At 35.6% G+C, this 14844-nt stretch overlaps 1 protein-coding gene across 1 annotated transcript; it reads left to right on the top strand.

Annotated features, from left to right (window-relative positions):
- Positions 1–3982: 3982 nt before the first annotated feature.
- LOC104908894 (hypothetical protein) lies at positions 3983–14074 on the top strand. Its single transcript, XM_010698065.4, has 6 exons — positions 3983–4466; positions 6114–6236; positions 6824–6928; positions 9572–9640; positions 12001–12114; positions 13413–14074. The coding sequence occupies exons 1-6, from the start codon at positions 4347–4349 to the stop codon at positions 13761–13763; spliced, it is 882 nt and encodes a 293-aa protein (XP_010696367.1). The 5' UTR covers positions 3983–4346; the 3' UTR covers positions 13764–14074.
- Positions 14075–14844: the final 770 nt, after the last annotated feature.

Here is a 14844-nt window from a genome sequence, read left to right as displayed (position 1 = left end):
ATCAATGTTGCCGCATGTAATATAGCATGACCCCAAGTAGTAGATGGCAATTTTGACCTCATTATTAATGGTCTTGCAATTAATTGTAGTCTTTTGATTAATGATTCAGCAAGACCATTTTGTGTATGTACATGAGGTACAGGGTGCTCAACAATAATCCCAATAGACATGCAATAGTCATTAAATGTTTGGGATGTAAATTCCCCAGCATTGTCTAATCTTATTTTCTTTATTGTATGATCTGGGAATTGAGTTCTTAATCGAATTATTTGAGCCAAAAGTTTTGCAAATGCAACATTTCTGCTTGACAGAAGGCTCACATGTGACCATCGAGTAGAGGCATCAATTAATACCATGAAATAACGAAATGGTCCACATGCAGGATGAATAGGCCCACAAATATCTCCTTGAATTCTTTCTAAAAACATTGGAGATTCAGTGGCAATCTTATTTATAGATGGTCTGATTATCAATTTGCCAAGTGAGCATGCAGAGCATGTTAATTCATTTGACCGAGGAATTTTGACATTCTTTATAGAGTGTCCATTTGAGTTTTCAATGATTCTATGCATCATTCCTGTGCCGGATGGCCTAATCGGTCATGCCATAGAGTAAATGATTTTCTATTATCTAACTTCTGGTTAGATATCATATTAATTTCAATCGGACGTATATATATAGTCCCGAGGAAATTGCTGGCAATTTTTCATAGATGTATTTCTTGCCGTTTTCTCTGCCGTTAGGCATATGAATTCCTCTTTGTTCACCGTCATTGTTTCCAAATGGTAACCATTCTGACGTACATCTTTGAAACTTATGAGGTTCCTTCGAGATTTACTCGAATATAATGCGTCATTAATTATCAATTTTGTCCCATTTGGAAATATAATGCAAGCTTTTCCAGAGCCTTCAATTAGCTTGGCTGTCCCAGAAATTGTACTAACATTTGCTTGGAATATTGTAAGTTTTGAAAAATACTCTTTATTTTTCAATATGGTGTGTGTTGTCCCACTGTCCAGGAGACATTGTTCTTTGTTCCAACTTCTGATGAATTCATATCTTCATAAATAATAAATACGATGATAGTATGAAAAAATACGTATTTTTTTAATAATAAGGAACAAATACATGAAAGTGGATATTGAAGCAGTTAAATAAACTAAGCACATTAATCGATTGTGATCTAAACAAATTATTTTCATTCAGCATCATCCATAAAAAAATCTGAAACATCAAGGCTGGGCATGGATGTAGTGGCTTCATTAACAAAGTTTGCTTCAGCATTTTTTCCTTTGTTTTTTATTGAAGCTTGATATAGATCTACCAAATGTTTGGCAGTACGACATGTGCGGCCCCAGTGCCCAGTCATGCCACATCTATGGCAAGTATCATTTCCTTTATAGGACGTCTGCCTCTGATTTCCAGATGATTGTCCCCAATTTTTATCAGAATGTTTAAAATTATTATTTCTTGGGGAAAATCGGCCTCTTCCACGTCCACGCCCTCTCGGCCACGGTAATTACCACGTCCTCTCCCACGACCGTTGTAATTACCGCGTCCACCACTATGTATAGCATTTGCTTCTGGTGGATTAGAGCTTTCTATTGCATTTATCTCATGAGTGGCTGAAGACCCCGTAGGTCTAAGATTATGATTTTTCAGCAAAAGATCATTATTTTGTTCAGCCACAAGTAGTACTGAGATTAGCTCAGAGTACTTTTTGAAAGCTCTGAACCTGTATTGTTCTGCCAATATGATATTAGAGGCGTGGAAAGTGGAGAGCGTTTTGTTTATCATTTGCTCTTCTGTGATGGGATGATCACAATATCTTAACAATGATACAATTCTAAACAATGTTGAATTGTAATCACTGACGTTTTAAAATCCTGGAACCTCAGATTGGTCCAGTCATAATGTGCCTTTGGGAGAAGCACATTTTTGTGATGCCCATATCTTTCATTTAGGCTATCCCATAGTTCTTTTGGATCACCAACAAGTAGATATTCACTTTTTAAATTTCTTTGATGTCTTAGGAGTACTAAGGCTTTTGCCTTTTCTTGTACAGTCGCAATTTTAACTGATGCGGTTGTTGTAGTTGCTTCCCTTTGTTGGGTTGTCACATCTTTAATTGTATGTTCCAGTCCTTGGGCGTCCACCGTCCATTCTAAAAACTTTTGCCCAGATAGATCTAGTATGTTAAATTGTCTTTTCACTAGATCTCCCATTCTTTTGACTACAAATAGGTAAATATTTGAAATTAGTAATGATGATAAATCACATATATATATATTATCTCCCCCTGATTTATATCATTATTATTATAGATAAATAATACAAACAAAAAAAAAAAATAGCGTACAACAATAATGAAAGCAAAAAAAAAAAAAAATACCAAAAATAGAAACAAAATACAACAAGTGAATAAACAAAAAAAACTTCCTAAAATGCACTTAAAGACAAAAAAAATTGATATTCATGTGCATTTTTCGCCATTCTTCCGGGGGGAAATTTTTTTTGTCTCCTATTATGTATGTATGTAGGAGATATATCATTAATGCATGAGGAGGAAAAAGAAACCGGCTATAAGAAATAAGTAGAGTCTTATTTTCCTAAAATCCTCTTCAAAAGAAGAAGATGAGGGTGGAGGACGGTTGTGTCGGCGTTAAACATGGTGGCCGGAAGGTTGAGGAAGAAGAAAAAAATTTGTGGGTTTAGAGAAAAAAAATCGGAAGAAGATAAGGGATATGTGTGGTGAAAATGGGGATGGTAATCCGCTTTTAAGAGGGTTATCCCTAACTGTGCAGTTCATTACAGTTAAAAAATATACAAGCAATAAAATTCTAATATTGACAAATATAATTAGAGCATGCTAGTAAATTGGTAATATAATATATGTAACTATAAATGCAAAAAAAATAGAAGATTAGAGACAATAATATATAATAATGTTCTGAATGCTTGTTCCCTGCATACATACACATTATTGCACATATAAAAATAATAATGTTATCATTCACTAGGCCGTCCATATAGGTGGCAATAAAAAAAATTAACCTGTCCATATAGGCGGTTTAAGAGCAGAAATAAAATAAAACGTAAATAAAATGTCCTTGCCCTCCATGAAGGTGGCGTTAAAATTATTTGTTTTCTGCGTTAGTAGATGGTGACGTTTACTACTAGTTTCTTCCTGTTCATCTCTATCTCTTTTATTACTGGGCGGAGGTTGATTTTCAGCTGGTTGTATAGGAGGGTTATTATTTTGGTGTTGGAAAGGGGTTTGTGGGTTTTCTCTGGTATGGTATTTGTACCGTTGTTACGGTTACTGGGTCGAGCTGTATTACAGTCCTCCTCGCTGGGTTGGTAGTAAATGGCACATTGTTTCGCTCTATCAAAAAATAAACACCCGAGACAGAGACATTGTGTAAAACAATGTTAATCCCGTTACTTTGTTGGTCCATGTTTGGATAGTAAAGGGTTGAGCTTGGAAAAAAAAATTTAAACTTAAAAACAAAATGGATGTAAAGATTTTAAAGATACCTTAAAAATTTTCGGTAGAACACTCGTGCTGATAACGTGTTGTGAGAAATATGGAAATACGATAATACAAGTAGAGAGAGTTTTGTATATTGAAGTATTTTGATCTGATGCGTATATGTAAATCTTACGCTTACATATTTATAGTGGTAAATTATACCACTGTTTACATAGAGTAGAGTAGAGTAGTAGGGCGGTAGAAAAATGTTGCATTGCATTGAATGTTGATGGCCATTGTCAAAGTTGGTGTACTCCAAAGTCCAACCTGACAGTCACAACTATTGTAACAGAGATAAGTTTTTTCTTTCCTCCCAAATTTCTCATTTTCGGAGATCTTTTCTTTTAATTCCTCCCATTTCCTTTCACTCAATTTTTTCTTTAATGAACAAACATTGAAAAGTAACAAATTTCCTTCCAAATTCTTTGTACCAAACAAGGTGTAAAACAATTTTTTCAAAAGTATATCCTACCACCGAGCGTGTCAACTGTGAATCGTACCCCGTATAACTTTCAAATTTTAAATAAAATTGGGTTCGTTGTTTGTTGAAATTCTTTCTGGTAATTTGAAGCTGAAATTTTCTTATGTTGTTACTTCTTTTAGATCTTGCATCTATTATCTATTATTTGTAGGTCGAATTCTCATTTATCCAAATTCCAAAGTAATAATACTCCTAAAACTCAGTTTGATTCGGTTGTTTGCTTCAGTTGTACAATTCAATTCTACCCACATTTGTTTCTCTCATTTGAATCAAATCCCATCTTCATCTTCATTGAATGATCTAAAGTAAAAAGTAAAAAGTAAAAAGTAAAAGATGTCGACTGGAAGTGATTCTTCATGGGTTGGCAAGAAGCCGTTAAGACGAGTTGGTGGCATGTCTGATGCTCTCTCCATTGCTTCTGATCTCGGCTTCCATGTCTCTGCTTCTCCTCAGGTATCTATATCTTTATTGTCTAATGAATTTTCGATTTCCTTTTTAATTTTCTATTTTCGATTCGTACTTAGGTTGTCGCAAATTACCACCAATATATGTGGATATGGATAGTAATATATCACGGGATTGTGTGTACTTCTGGGTGTTTTGGGGATATACCAACAATATTGGGGGTGTTTTGCGTAGTATTATTATTATTTTTAACACGAACGTCGTTGTGATATGCATTATTCATGTATTTTAGTGATGGCCTTATGGAGTTATGGTGTACTCACTGTAGAAATGTTGATTTATTGTAGAAATGGTGTCCTAATTAGGTAAAGTTTCAGGGTTGTTTACCTTACCTAAGATGGGAGCTTCTTTAGACGCATTAGGGTGGTGATGATGTATGTAAATGACTTTTAGTGTACTCTCATGAACTCTATGATCAAAGTAATTAAAATCGCAATTCAAATCTTAAATCTTACGATTTTACGATTCAAATATGATAGACGATTTATTCACGATTCTAGACGATTCTATAAATTTCTTTTGACTAGCAAAAACCTCAGAAATTTAAATCATGCTAAGAAAGCATATAATAGATATATATTATTAGTTATTGCTAATATAGTGGGTAAACAACTATTTTTTCCAATATTTAGGTTTTTTAACTTATAATTTTAGCATATTCAATGAAGATGGAGTGCAATATATTGATTATACATGTTTGTAAAATCTTACGATTCTATGATTTGATTTTGCGGTTCGATTCCAAAGGTCGTTTTTTATTCAAACTAGAATCTCGATTTTAACAACTTTGTCTATGATAGTAGTAGTTGGTCGCTCATGGAATATAGGTCTGCACGTCTGGTGGAAATGTGAACAATCAGATCACTAGGATTCACCCAGCACGAGGGTCTTGCTAAATATACAATTTCTGTTTTGGGTTCGGTTCAGGCCCATTGTGCTTAGGTTAATTAGAAGGGTACTATATAAACCCTATAATTAACCTCTACCTCTATTATTCCGTAATATACTAATATGTACTTTCTCTTTTAAAGATAATAAAAACATTTCTCTTCTAAATGTAGCTAACACATTGTTAGTGAACCACGTTAATTTTTGTGTCAATTGTTCTTTAATTCTTGGTTGCTTTATTGTGTCCGTTATGACATGTCTTGTAGTACATGAGTAGCTGTAGTACACTAAGCATTCCTTACATTTTCTCTTAAAATAGTAACATGTTAGGAATTGTCTCATTCATATTATTGGGATTGGTAGATAGGCATAAAGGTTGAAGGGAACCATGTCATCTCGTTCTCAAGGGAAAAGGGCCTTAGGAGGGGGTGCAAAAAGCTTGGCTTTGTCTATGGGATAGATTAAAGGTCATGAAGGCAGTTGTTGTGTGAACTGTAAGTGGATGGCGAGCATTAATAGTGGTTTTGTTTCATGAATTTGTTACACTTTGCTAATGGCAAAAGAAGTTGGCTTTGTTTGTTTTTCGTCTGATTTTTCCTGAGACGGGTAATGTGCCTCTTTTGCCAATCCCTTAATGCTATTCCTGTTTCTTTGGATTGTTTTGCCTAACTTTTACTTGTTTTCAGCACCAATTACGAAGCAGCTCATTATTAACTCAGTTCTCATACTTGTCCCTCCCTTTTGTAGGAGGTGCTACAAACTTCAACAACTACTGGGGAAAAGAGTGATGACTTGGTAAGGGTTTTGAGAGACCTTACTGCGGTCCAAAGGAAAATTGCAGATTTAGAAGTAGAATTACGAGGCAGAAAGGTCATAATTCGAAATCTTACCGTCAATGCATTTTTATTACTTTTTTTTTCTTGATAACTGTTTCACCAACTGATTGATTCATGATATTGTGTTACTCGTTCTACCTTTATAGTTTTATAAAATTGAAGTAGTGATTTTTTAAATTGTACCATAATATTATAGTAAATGTGGTGAGATCATTATGATGCATATAATTTTGAATCCAACTTCTTTTATGTACCATAGGGATAAAGGATTTTATGGATCAAATATTACTACCAATTAGAAGTTGTAGGTTCTTCAGTGTGTTTTTTTGAGAGTCTCTTTTCATAGTCCAAGAATGAAATCATAGAAGGTCCTTGATGTTTGAACCTCAGATTGCAAACCAATTGATATTGCTTTAAATATTTTTTGTATGGGTGTTATTGCTTTTTAGTGTGGTATCTCATGTGTATGTCTGTGCATAAACCTTTTTTGGGATTCAAAAACATGCCATTGCTGACGTTGTGGCTGTAATAAAGTTGTATGTTATCTGCTTACTACTGGTTTGGTCTGACCATTTCCTCATAATGGTGTAGTGAACTAAATAGTTTGTTTATTGTGAGCAGGATGACAAGAATGTGGCATATTTAACACATGTGACCGAAATGGAAAAGAAGATAGAGACTTTAGCTAGAATTACTACTATATTGAAAGACGTTATCCAAAATAAGGTATCATATTTGCCGCCTTTTTCTTGCATTATATTGTTTCTTAGAATAGACTGATCTTTCTCTTCTTTCAAAAATACTATGCTTTGAAAACCATCAAGAATTTTAGAAATTAGAGTGGATGCCATCTAGTTTAGTTGATAAAGTCTTGTGGGGGTGGTACCCAAGACCTGTGATTGAACCCCGTCTACATCATTGCACTTAGTCGCTCATTTACACCAAAGAAATGAATTTGAGTAAGTAGAAGTGCTCTTTGTTGTACTAAAGTGCGAGTGCTCAATTGCTAAGCTATGAATGGATTCTGTATCAAATGCCCAATTGCTTGAATTTGTTGATCCTAGCAGTTAGAGACACAGTTGATATGGCTGATCAATGTCGATGCTGTATTTTCTTAAAGATTAAGTTGTACCTTTCAGAAAAGTGTGGCTGATTCTTTTGGACTGACATTTGAACAGTAAGGAGAAGAGAATGCTCTGGTAATTATCTTGTTTTGATAACCTGTGGATGCTTTGTTGGAGAAATGATAAGAATCGTTCAGGGTTTCATATCATAAATTATGATGGGAAAGATTTACGTCATTCTTCTATCTTTGCCAAATGAACACCATTGGCGACATGCTTTGTTTTACCAGTATAAACAACTGCTGGTAATTGTCTTGTTTTGATAACCTGTGGATGCTTTGTTGGAGAAATGATAAGAATCATTCAGGGTTTCATATCATAAATCCTGATGGGTAAGATGTGCGTCATTCTTCTATCTTTGCCAAATGCTCTGTTTTACCCGTATAAACAACTGCTCGTTCCCTCTTCTTCTTTGAGTTTAAATCTCACGTAGAATAGAAGAAACAAATTAAAATCCCTTTAAAATTTTAGTTGTTAGAAATAGGGAAATTGTAGAGCTATGTAAGAGATCTGTTATTCCTCTTTTCCTGCGTATGGAACTTCTTTACATCCATAAACTTATAGCTGATTGCTAGATGACATGTCTTCCATTTTGAGAAGTCTTAGTGTAATTGTCTTCCCGTTTTGCTGTATCAAGAATTTGATTGTTTCTTGCTGCTTTTTATGAAGGATTCTCAACATTACTCTTTTCATCTTGTGTTAAGTGTATTAACTGGAATGAGGGATAAAGTGTGACGATAATTTTTTAAAAGCTATTTTCTCCCTCATCTGTTTCATCAGCTTTAGGTTAATGGGGGTAAGATATAAGCGATGTTATCTGATGGTGTTGGACTGAAAAAATGCTTTGCTCGAATCGTTAGTGGATAATTGTAATATGGTAATTAGACAACTTATATATTTTGCCATTGTTGACTTGAGAAGATGGAGTATACTTTGGGATGTTTAGTTCAGGTTAATATTTTGCTAATGTCCCTTCTTCTCTTTTCTTTGTCTTATTTTTGTAGTGTACAATGTGAAGTTTGTTTTGTGTATGTGTGGGTTCTTTTCTTTTAGATCCTTTAGCCATAAGAGTCAAGGATTGAGACTCCTTTGGTTATTTTGTCATGATCCTGTATATTGGAATCCATGATTAATGTACCAACTACCAAAGCTTATTAGCTTGGTTTCTGTCTCATCTAATTGAAATTCATGAGCATTTGAAAGGGTGCATACATGCTTCATTTTTGGGGAAGTAGAATACTTTGTATCTTACTGCATTTATTCCATTCACTCAGAGCTATTAGAGTGATATATATTTGAGTAAAGGTGAGGGGACATCAATATATACGTCATGTGTGTAACATCCTTGAAATAGTGGTATAATGTTTTAAGGTAAAGAGTCCTCAGAAATTAGAAACTAAAAATCATGCCAACACAATCCTGCAAGTTTGCTCAAAGTCGATATGCTTCTTCAACTTGAGTTGGGCTCATTTTATACATACATCCAGAAACTACCAAGAAAGTTTTGCTTGCCAGTCAGCTGTAGCAGGTGAAGGTCGTGAAGCTAGTATGAAGTAGTAATTACAACCCAAGAAGTTGTGAAATTTCTGGTAACGAATTTGTGCATATGTCGAATGAAATACTGGCTTACTGCCGCAGTAGATCTATCATGTGTCCCTTAAACTGTGTTGATTAAATCAGATAGAATATTCTTATTGTGTTATTGTGTAGCCAATTCATCTTTTCAAGCATAGACAGATGGATGGAGCTTTTGAAACAAACAAGCTCTTGTTCAATTGCTATGATGGAGTTGCTTTACTGACGAAGACATGACCCTATCCTCTCTGTAGTTTATACTTACCATGCTTTTCCGTCTGAGCTGATGACAACATGCTGGTGTCCAACTCGGCATAGTGTTGGCATTTAGCAGGGTTTTACTAAGAAAGTAATGACTTCCTATTTCTAGATCAGGGACATGCTCTATAGACTATAGTTGTGATTCTTTTTATTGTCTGACCAACCCACTCTCCTCTAGGCACATGCAATTTCATGAAAGAATCAGTTTATTATATTATCAAGCTAGTTTCAGTCCTCCCTTAACCTTCACATCTGCTTAAAATTATTCTGCTTCTTGAGTGCCTGCTTATTTGGAGCAAAGCATGTATTTTATGTTTTCATGTATGTATGTGAGACCTTTTGTTGGAAATTAGCTGTTTTTATTATCTATTGATGCAGTTTCTTTTCATTTTATTTATTGTTTTCGCAGGATCGTATCATTGCTCGTCTTCAACAGCCATACTCACTGGATTGCATTCCTGTGGAAGCAGAATATCAGGTAAGTAGTTAGCAATGTTCCTCTCCCACAATACATAACGAACTGGAATGTTTGTGCAAAATCATCAGCTAGACCCCCTATCAGGTCCACGTACACAAGGAGAGTAAGAAGGGTGTAGAAGGAAATTACCTTTTATTATACTCATGCTATAATTAAATAGACATCCCTGTATACAGGGAGTTTGTTAGAAAAGGAGGGAATATGGGAATATGTCGGAGTTGGTTAGACCCAGCTAGTGGGTTATAAATAAGGAGAGAAGCTGCTGTAGCTGTGAAGTTATCCTGAAAATTGTAGAGAGAGAAACACATTTGGGAGAGCTCCACAATCCTCTTGAAAGAATTGTGAGTTGTAATTGATTTACTTCTCTGGTTTATTAATACAACAATCTATCGGCCTACTTATCTTGATCTATTTGCTTAATTTACCTGAGTTCTTAGCAGTTTGACTTACTGTTAATGTGCTTGCCTCTCCTGATCCGTCACATTTCTTGTCATGATATTCTAATTTCCTGCTTTTATATGACTACTTTACACCGGTAAGGATGCCTGCATCTGGAGTTCTGGACCTCCCTATTCCCTGCTTATGTTCGGTTGCTGGCTTGTTATTGCTGTTTACTACCTCCGTTTACAAATAACTGTTACTCTTTCCTTTTTAAACCATTTCTATTTAAGTGTTACACTTTCACTTTATCCTTATATGGTAACATGTCACATCATCTTTATACACTTTTCTACCTCATATGTCCCACCACCCATTCTATTAATCACCCAAAAAGAATTCTACCTCTTACTTTTCTCTCTCCTCCAATATTTTATTGGTTCTTTTCCATTTCCCAATACCATTAAGGCTTTTGTTGTATTTCTCTCATGCTTTTTTCAGAATTGTCTTGGTTTTCCCCCAAAGTGAAGTGTAACAATTACTCCCTCCGTCCCAAATTATTTGCTACATTTGCTTTATCACAAAGACTAAGGAGGGAGTGGGGACCATTGCTATAATAAGAATTAACAAAAAAGCAAATAGGTAAATTGTGGGACCTATGTACTATATATGGAAATATTTACAAAAACCAATGAGGGAGTGATGGCAAATTTGTAAATAAAGTGTGGGACCTATATACTATACATGAAAATAGTTGCAAATGTAGCAAATAAATTGGGACACACCTAAATGGCAAAATGTAGCAAATAAATTGGGACGGAGGGAGTATTTGTTAACAGAGGGAGTATAATCTATTCATTCTGTGCTGATTTTTGATTGGGTGATTGCATGGATTTATGCTTCCAAGTTTACATGCCAAACAACAAAATTGTACACCCAACAATGTAAAATGAAGTGCATTTCTTCCTCTTTGTCCTCATTGACATGTTTCGTTAGAGACATCAATAGTAAACTTTCATGTTATCTGTTAACTAGTAAAACCGTAACAGATGAAACTTAATCGAAAAGGTCATCTGCAACAACTACAAGTAGCAGAGCAGTATCATGGATTCATGGGTGTCATCACTGTCATGAAATCTTATATCTTAACTTTTCAGTTATCTTAATATTGGTATCATAAGAAGTTTTTTTTTTTTGAAGGGTATAAAAAGTTTTTTCTAATTCTCTGGCACCTTCTGGTTCCGACAATATTTAATTGACATGAAAAACAGTGCGTCATTTAAATCATGGAGGATAGTAGCAGAAACAAGGATTTTTTGTTTGCAACTTTGTTCTTGTTGTTGAGTTTGTATTTCTATTAAAATTAGGAAAAATTGACGATAGAGGTTTCAACTTTGGGTGATAATTTTTAAAAGGTCTGAACTATTGATTAACCTGTGTAGGTCCCAACTTTACGGGGTATTAACTTTTAGCGGGCCTTTGTGACTTGAAACTGGCTTAATAGGTCATAACTTGTAAAACTTGGGTCACACCAGAAGGGTTAATTGAGGGAGGGAAGTAGGAACTAGGTGAGATTTTAAAAAAAATCGTCAGTTTTAAGTCACCGTTGCCCGTTAAAAGTTAAGACCCCCTAAAGTTGGGACCTACACAGGTTAATCAATAGTTCTAACCTTTTAAAAATTATCGCCCAAAGTTCAGACCTCTATTGTCAATTTTTCCTTAAAATTATGGTTTTAGAATCCAGATATTTAAAGTCTTTATAAGTTGAAAAAACTCCCTCTTGCATGACCTATAATGAACCTATCAATTATCTCTCCTCCCCCCATTATATTGGACCTCGCACCTCTTGGAAGATGAGTGTTGCCACTCCTTTCTTTGTAGCTCCTCAGTTTAGTTCCAGATATGCTTGTTATTCCTACTTGAACAGTTCGTACTATGGTTGCTTATTGGATCTTTCATTCTTTCTTTGGTGATGCTTACAGAAACAATTCTCGGAATTACTAATGAAAGCAGCAAGTGATTATGGTGCGTTGTCAGCATCGGTTGCAGATTTTCAGTGGAGTCAGAACTTTAAGGAACCGCCTTCAGTTTGGGCTGTATGTTTCTTAGATTTTCTCAAATTCTTTGGAAGTAAATGGATGGTTCTATCTTTATTATGCTGTAACATGCGACTAGGTACTTTGTCTGTCCCAAAGCAAATTAGATGCTTTCTTATTTGGATTGAATTCTCCTTCTCGAAAGAGTCTTTCTTGTAAAGCTGGTATCTAATAGTTGTGTGATATGTATTGAGATCGGAGTAGGAATATTCTTGTGTATTTTCTCCTTACGCAATGAATGTCAACTAGTTTAGTTGGTAATGTTTTGGAGGGTGGTTCCTGGGACCTGGAATTGAATCTAAAGGTCTGCCCTTCGTGGCTCTCTGTACACCAAAGCAAATACACTTTTGCTTTCACAAAGGCAAATACAGTAATCAATATTGGAACTTTTCCTCTTAAACCAAAGCAAATCTATTGAACATGTTTATGACGCTGAAGAACATAGGTTGTTGAAGACAGTAATTACATACCTTAAACATCATGCATTTAGCTTCATGTGAGATTTACATCAGCTATGACTTTGTGCTTCCTTAGTAGACACACAGAAGGTTATGAACGATGAATAGTTGTGACTGTTGCATCGGAAAAGTAAAATAATGTCGTGAAAGAAATTTAAGTTGAATTAGTAGCGCATAAGGTTCTAAAGTATTTATATTCTGTTCTAAGTTTTCCATTTTAGGTGATGCAATTGATATTGAAACCCGCTGTTTATCAAGATGGCTGACCTGTTATGAGTCAGATAGGAAACTATTATCTGTAAGGTTGAAAAGGTGGAAATTTTCTTACTCTTGCCACTAAAAGGCCCATAAGAAGGCATATAGATAAAGCTGCTTGAAAGCTGATTTCCCATGGCTATAGTCTCTTAGTTACTAGTCTATAGTAACATGGACTGTTGGCAAAATTAAGATCATTAGTCTCGTGTCCAAATCCCGTGTTTTGACCTGGTGTCCTCTGGCTTTATTGAGCTTCTTACGAAACTAGTCTTAGAAGGTAAAACAATATGGTCTTTGAGAATTAAGATCTAATCATTCTTTGTCATGTTGTGTTCTTACCTTATCCAAGTGATTGAAACTTTGCGGGATGCTTTTAGTAGTCAAATAATGCTTCCTCATTTGCTGCTATCAGTGAGGTGGCTAGAGAATTGGATTTGGAGGATAGTTTGAGGCTCTTGGATAGTAGGGATGATTAACATAACTGGCTATTGTGGCTTCTGTCAGTTTCAGAATTTATCTTGCAATGTGACAAGTGTGTGCTTTGTTTGTTTCATTACTTGCTCCCTGACTTCCATCATGATTTAGGATATGCTGCGTCCAATACCTGTTGCTCTAGCGTCATGCACCCGGTTTTTTGAAGCCATGTCAGCTATGAGGGAATCATTTGCCACCCTGCAAAAGCTGAGGATGGGTCGTTCTGCCAACTCCCTTCCTTCAACACCTGCTCGGAGTCACTCTCAGAGTGCAACAGGTGACTCTGATTGTGTGACTCCGCCTCCTTGGAGAAACGATTCAAGCTTTGATGAATTAGCTAATAAGAGCACAAAGAGGCAAGAAGTGGAGCAGCAGGAAGGAGACGGTTTTAGTGAAGCAACCGAGTTAGATATTAGTAACCATAGGAGGTTGTCCTGGCCTCCAGTTAAAACAACTGGGTAGTAATTGGGTGTATGTATAATATATATATATATATATATATATATATATATTTTTAACTTCGATTCTTTGTGCAGGGGTTATGTTATGTGCTTTCAATTTGAGCAATGTGAGTACATGTTCTATTGAGAATATTCTCGTGGGAATTTTTGGTGTTTTAGTGGAGGCTTTTTGATGAAGTCACCCATATTTCATATTTGTATTTGGTCCAATGTTACCCCGAAGAATGAGATAGCTGATGTGTAAGGGTGACAAATTAGCCAAAGTAAGGGCAATGAATTCTTAGAATAATAATATCCTCCTTGTCACTCTAATATCCTGTCTCTTTTTTTTTTTTTTTTTTTTTGACATCGAAGAAACTTGCATTAATGAAAAACGAACTTACAACCTAATGCTAAAAACAACCAAATATATACAAAACCTAAATTGAGCTAAACTCGCTCTTACACAACAACCGCCAATACATAAATAACATAAACTAAAACAAAGCGGCTCGAGCTGGTGGATGACGCTGCTTCTGGTGGATGAACGTAGTAGGAAGAAAGAGTTGATTTCACGAGCGGGGGGACTAAGTACCAGCGAGAGTATGAACTCGCGACTAGACCAATACCAGAGACCTACTGTCACCTGGAATCCAATGGTCGAGTTTGTTGAGAAAGTCACATTCTTGTGTGACTTAATACCCTTTTGAAAGGGTATTACAAGTTTCTCCTGTGAGGAGAAGCGCAAAGAAGTGGACGCGCTGTAACCTCAATTGATAAATTGGGGGGCCGCTTGCAGATTACGTTTTGTCAAGGCAATGATAAATGAAATCATTACCGAGCGAAAAGGAAATCTAACCAAGGTTAGATTTCGAAGAACCATCTGATTATTAAAATCGGGGAAGCCAAATCCCAAACGTGAAATCGATTGCCACTCAAACCCTAACCAATGACATAGACAGTTTAAAATAACCATTACCACCATCATAATAAACAACAACACCATAATCAGCCAACCAAAAAACCTCAACAACAGAAGCAGTAAAAGACTTAACGTGGGTAAGGGACGCGCTACTAAGAGCCAGCGAAACTCCAGGGGAAGG

Source organism: Beta vulgaris, chromosome 7 (genome assembly GCF_026745355.1).
Source record: "Beta vulgaris subsp. vulgaris cultivar EL10 chromosome 7, EL10.2, whole genome shotgun sequence".
NCBI classification, from domain to species: domain Eukaryota; kingdom Viridiplantae; phylum Streptophyta; class Magnoliopsida; order Caryophyllales; family Amaranthaceae; genus Beta; species Beta vulgaris.
The sequence above is the reverse complement of the archived record's forward strand: the minus strand, read 5'-3'. Positions and strand labels throughout refer to the sequence as shown.